At 33.9% G+C, this 5,487-nt stretch overlaps 1 protein-coding gene across 1 annotated transcript; it reads left to right on the top strand.

The window, feature by feature from the left end:
* The first annotated feature begins 1,171 nt into the window (after nucleotides 1-1,171).
* LOC104105601 (uncharacterized) lies at nucleotides 1,172-2,747 on the top strand. The gene has a single exon (XM_009613947.4). The coding sequence runs from the start codon at nucleotides 1,358-1,360 to the stop codon at nucleotides 2,651-2,653; it is 1,296 nt and encodes a 431-aa protein (XP_009612242.1). The 5' UTR covers nucleotides 1,172-1,357; the 3' UTR covers nucleotides 2,654-2,747.
* The last annotated feature ends 2,740 nt before the right edge of the window (nucleotides 2,748-5,487 follow it).

Below are 5,487 nucleotides of genomic sequence, written 5' to 3'. Positions count from 1 at the left end.
TCATTTCTCTCGTTTGAATTGACAATATAGTAATTTTATTTGAATTTATCATTAGATGTAGAAGAAAATATACCTTGATATTTTGATTACTCCTTAATTCAAAATAAAATTGTCAAAATCGGTGTAACTTTGTTCGTTCATATACATTATTTAGTTGATATTAGATCTTGATAAATAGGAATTTGAAATTAAAATTTCGAGTTTTCTTCTTTGAACATGAATTAAACTAAGGAGTTATAGTTATTTTATGCAATTTAAGTAAAAACAATAATTAATATGAATTAAAATATTATTCAATTTTGAATTCTAAATATTAACAGTTCCTGTTATGACAAAACTTTCACTTAATTTTTGAATTTTCAATAAAATAATTAATGACAATGATATTTAATATATAAGATGACGTACGTGCTATCTATCATTATTAATTAAAGTGCTTATATTAAGTATAAAAATGTATAAGTCACCTTAAACACTTTGTCTACATATGAAAAATTAGAATTTTTGCTACTCACATGTCCAAAAAAGAAATGGACAAAGAATTAGAATTTGAAAACATGCACAAAGACAAAAACTTTGCAATTCATTACAATTCCTAACGTGTAAAAACTTGGAAACATGGAAGGGTTATATGTAAGGAAAATAGTTACATTAAATACAGAAAAATTATCTAAGTAAAATCTAACTCAATATCGGATTCCTAAATATTAGGAATTTTTACATAGTTCTAATAAGGAAAAAATCAACTAATTTAAAGTTCTAAATATTAGGAAAATAATTAAATTATAATTATAATTTTTTCCAATGTGAAATCTATTTTTGAAGGGTAAAAAAGGCTAACGATATTTCACTAAGGACATTCATACTTTTAATATAGTATAGATATAAATATATATATATATAGATAGATAGATATAGATTACTAGTATAGTATTAGTATTTATTGAACTTTCTTTACTAGCAATTATCGACCCAAATAAAAGAGGCGACTTCTATAATTAACTTGGCCTCATGATATTACCTTTTTTTAATTCTTCCTTATTATTCCTCTTGTATGTAAAAGATATCTTAATTTCTCAATAAAATAAACCAAAAAAAATATGTTTTTTCTACAAGTCAACATTCTTCTCATTTCCTTATACATCCCCTTCCAAACAGCAGCCATAAGTCTTCCCTAAGCTATTGTACTATTAACTTTACCAAAAATAACATTTGAAGTGTTCAAATTTGTACAACTATAAACTTCCTTGTACAAATTCAAACCTTCATTCTTCTCCTATCTTTAATTTCTTCTTTCTCCTTCTTAATATGTTACATCACCTTTTAATAGCACCATAGAAAATTTAGTACTATACCAATGGTGAAGATGTTTGACTACTACAGAATTAGTAGAACAAAAAAGTTTCATCTTTTCTCTATTCTTTCTTTTGCTTTGATTGTTTGTATTATCAGCTTTTCTGATAATCTCATATCTAATCTTTCAATATCCCATTCTGTTGTTTTTGTATCAAAAACCAATTCTCAGCAGCCACTCAAGTCAACTTTTGTACACAAACCTTTGTTTTACAAAAAGGAGGAAATTAATGAACCATCATATATTATCAAAGAAGAAGAACAAGAACAAGAACAAGAAGAAGAAGATCATGTGAATTTGGTTGCTCCTTATAATCTCACAGAAGAAGAAAGAATTTCTTGGTTCAGAAAAAAGTTGCCTGAATTTAGCATATTGAAGTCAACAAGATTGTCAAGTCAATTCAATAGCAGAGTAAACAACTTCCTAATTACAAGAAGTTGTTCAGTTCAATTTTTCATGACATGGATTTCTCCTGCTAGTTCTTTTGGGAGAAGGGAATTTTTTGCTTTAGAGACTCTATTCAAAGCCCATCCAAAAGGGTGTTTGATAATTTTGTCACAAACTTTGGATACATCTCGTGGTGTTAAAATCTTGAGACCCTTAATTCAGTTGGGGTATAAAGTTCTCGCTGTGACACCAGAGTTATCTTTTTTATTCAACGACACGCCAGTTGAATCTTGGTTTGATGACCTCAAGAACGGTAAAAAAGACCCCGGTGAAATTCCATTGGCTCAGAATTTATCCAATTTGATTAGGTTAGCGGTTTTGTACAAATATGGCGGTGTTTATCTGGACACAGATTTTATAATCTTGAAAGATGTTTCAAGATTGAGGAATTCAATTGGTGCACAAAGCATAGGTGCAAATGGGAAGTGGACAAGATTGAATAATGCAGTGTTGATTTTTGATAAAGAACATCCACTTCTTTATAAGTTTATGGAGGAATTTGCCTTTTCTTTTAATGGGAATAAGTGGGGACAAAATGGACCATATTTGGTTTCAAGAGTAGTAGAAAAGTTGATGATCTCCACAAATAGAGATGAGTTTAACTTTACTGTCTTACCACCAATTGCTTTTTATCCAGTTGATTGGATTAGAATAGCTGGATTTTTTATGAAGTTTAATTCTAGAAGTCAGTCAAGATGGATAGAAGCCAAATTGCTACAACTCAGTGGAAAAACTTATGGTGTGCACCTTTGGAATAGGCAGAGTAGTAGTATGAAAATTGAACAAGGAAGTATTATAGGGAGATTGATTTCTGATCATTGTTTGTTATGTAAAGATATTTACAGTTCTTAAAGCAATTCCACTTTGTGAATTTTTTAATTTCAGATTTTGTAAAAAAGGAGGTAACTGTATTTATACTCAAACACGTTCAAGTTCTTGATCATAAGCTCAAGCAATCAAGTACAGAAAGACTTCAATTCTTGTTTCTTTATTTATTTTTTATGCACTGTTCTGATGAACTTTTAATTTTAGTGTCAGATTGTTTTCCCGACTTGCATTTTGAGACTTCTTTTTAAATATAACTATTTTTAAATATAACTATAGTGCACTGAAACTATATATTATGTTAAGTGGCCGTCACCTTCTCGTCGGCGATTACTGTCGCCAAGAATGGCATAGTCGGGAGTTGGGCATTTTTCATCATACTTTATCTAATGTGATACATAAGTAACTTGAGTTTTGTTTTTCTTTCCGCTACACAAATTAGTTTTATGACGTTCATGCAATAAATTGGAAGTTGGATGATAGTGAAGTTATCCTATTTACGTACTCTCGTTGACAAAATCTTGTCTTAAGTAGCTGCCATACTAAGCAATCCCAATTTGACTAATGACTTGTGGAATCATCAATATTGGCGGCTTTTTGAATTCCATCATGATTTAAAACACAAAAGAATGGGCTTAATGATGGGTGATTAATCACCCTAATCTTGAAGATCAATTGTTTCTAAGTCAGGGGCAGAGCTAGAGTTAACACGATAACTTTGGCTAAATTTTAAGAAATCAATTTAATATGTGCAAACTCTGTAGGATTCCAATGGAAGATTGATTGGCTCATTACATGTAGTTAATTGGGTATTTGATCCTTAGTACTTGATGTTCCGCTAATCAAGTGGATTAGTAATTGTTTGACCAAAAAGTGTAAATCTTTGATTAAACTAATTAATTTTATATAAAAAGGGATTAAACCTAGTTAATAATAATATTTCCAGATTTATAACTGGTCAACTCAAATAAAACCGGACAGTGTTGGTGGAGGATTAAATGCAAATATTGAATGTTTCGAGATGATTAATGATGGAAGAATATCAAGTAATAAATAAGAATAAATTGCATTAACGTAAATAAGGAGAATGATTCACCAAATATTGAATGAGGTGGATGATTCCTTCTTCTGACAGTGATGAGTGATAGACAAATGTAATAATATTGGAACTATTCTCGGATCTGATGGAAAAGTGTGGAATAATAGATAATCAAATCTTCTTAGAAAAGTATTGATTGTATCTTTTCTAGAGAGAAAGTGCTCTTCTCAAAAAGTGCTCTTATGAGAGAATGTTACATGCCCTTTCCCCCTATCTCTTTTTCTATTTATATGGGACATACCCCAATCAACCCTAAAAGTATAAATACAAAGAATATTCAATGGAATATTTTCTTAAATATCATATTACAAAACTAGCCGTTAGCACTGCCCTTGATACTCGACCTCGGTCGTTATTGACTGCTCGGCTACGAGCCCTGTTATCTACTAGTCGACCTCGGCCACATCGCTTTTCATAATAACGCTCCATGTTAAATCCCACAGAGGCGGATTTTGACTTATACAGTTAGTCCCTCCACTTATTGATGTCGACCTTAGGCGACCTCAATGAGCGGACTGTTAGTTATGGTTGAGAAGTTTTTTAGGCGAGCAGGTCGAGTAGTTGCGTTTCGGACTGGGTGGAAACGTGGCCTTCCGTGAGCCGCAACCTAGGGTCATATTGTTTTAGAGTGACGTCATGTCATCATGCGTCATTATTATGCATTTTTTCGATACCTTGTATCGTTTCCCGCGCCTCTGCCGTTTCGATTCTTGAGCTGGGTAATGACGGTTTACTTTCTCGATATTGATGTCTGAACTCTTATAAATAGGGATACACAATCCTTTGATTCACTCTTTGCATTCTAGAAATTGGACCTGCATATCTTCTTTTTCCTTTCTCATTCAGAGTCCCTGTTTTCTTGACCTTATTTCATATTCTTGCTTTCACTGATTTTGGTGGCTCCTGTTACTCTTGACTCTTATGCATTTACATCTCCTCTATTCACAAACAAAAATGGTTAAAGTGTATTCCAGTTCTGGGGGGTACTTGACTCTGTTCCCTTGGCGGTGCTTATGCCTCCCCATGATGATAGGGCTGCCATTGTTGCAGAGGATGAAAGCTTTCCTACGGTAGAGGAAATAATTTCCCGTAATGAGAAGGCTAGAATCGACTTCTCAAAACTGCCCGAGGATGACCCTGAGGCTGTGGAGTCCGAGATGGATGCGGCTGCCATTGCTAATTTCAGGGCGAAGTTCAAAATTCCAGTAAAATCGATCTAGTCCCGGCTGGTCGCGATGTGATGCAGATTCATCACCCCGGGTATTGCATGTTCTATGCGTATCCGTTCTACGTGGGCTACTCTTTTCCCTTTCTCCCATTGGCGGAGGAATTCTGCCGCTACTACGACGTCTGCTCGGCTCAGCTTGCTCCTTATATCTACAACCTCACCTGCATGCTGACGAAGTATGCGGAATTGGCTGGCCGCGGGATCTCTCTTCGCCACTTGATGCACCTCTTCGTGCCCAGTTTCTATAGGGGGATGATATTGCACCTTCGTCACCGTGGAAGTAAGAGCTTATTACTGAAGATGGATGATAAAGCAAATCGTCGATTCTGGTTTAATTACTTCTGCGTCAAGGCTGAGGACGTGGTGGAAAATAAAAATGGATTTCTTGAGGCGTGGAATTATGCCCGTAAGTATATTTACTAAGTACTCATTTTGCTCGTAGCCTAATCGTTCTGTCTTTTCCTCATTCAGCCGAGATCGAGCCTCCTTCTTTGGTTGTGGATATTTACGATTGGGTTAATGAGTTCTTGCCTC

Source organism: Nicotiana tomentosiformis, chromosome 2 (genome assembly GCF_000390325.3).
Source record: "Nicotiana tomentosiformis chromosome 2, ASM39032v3, whole genome shotgun sequence".
In the NCBI taxonomy this organism is placed as follows: Eukaryota; Viridiplantae; Streptophyta; class Magnoliopsida; order Solanales; family Solanaceae; genus Nicotiana; species Nicotiana tomentosiformis.
This window is presented reverse-complemented; position numbering and strand designations above follow the sequence as displayed.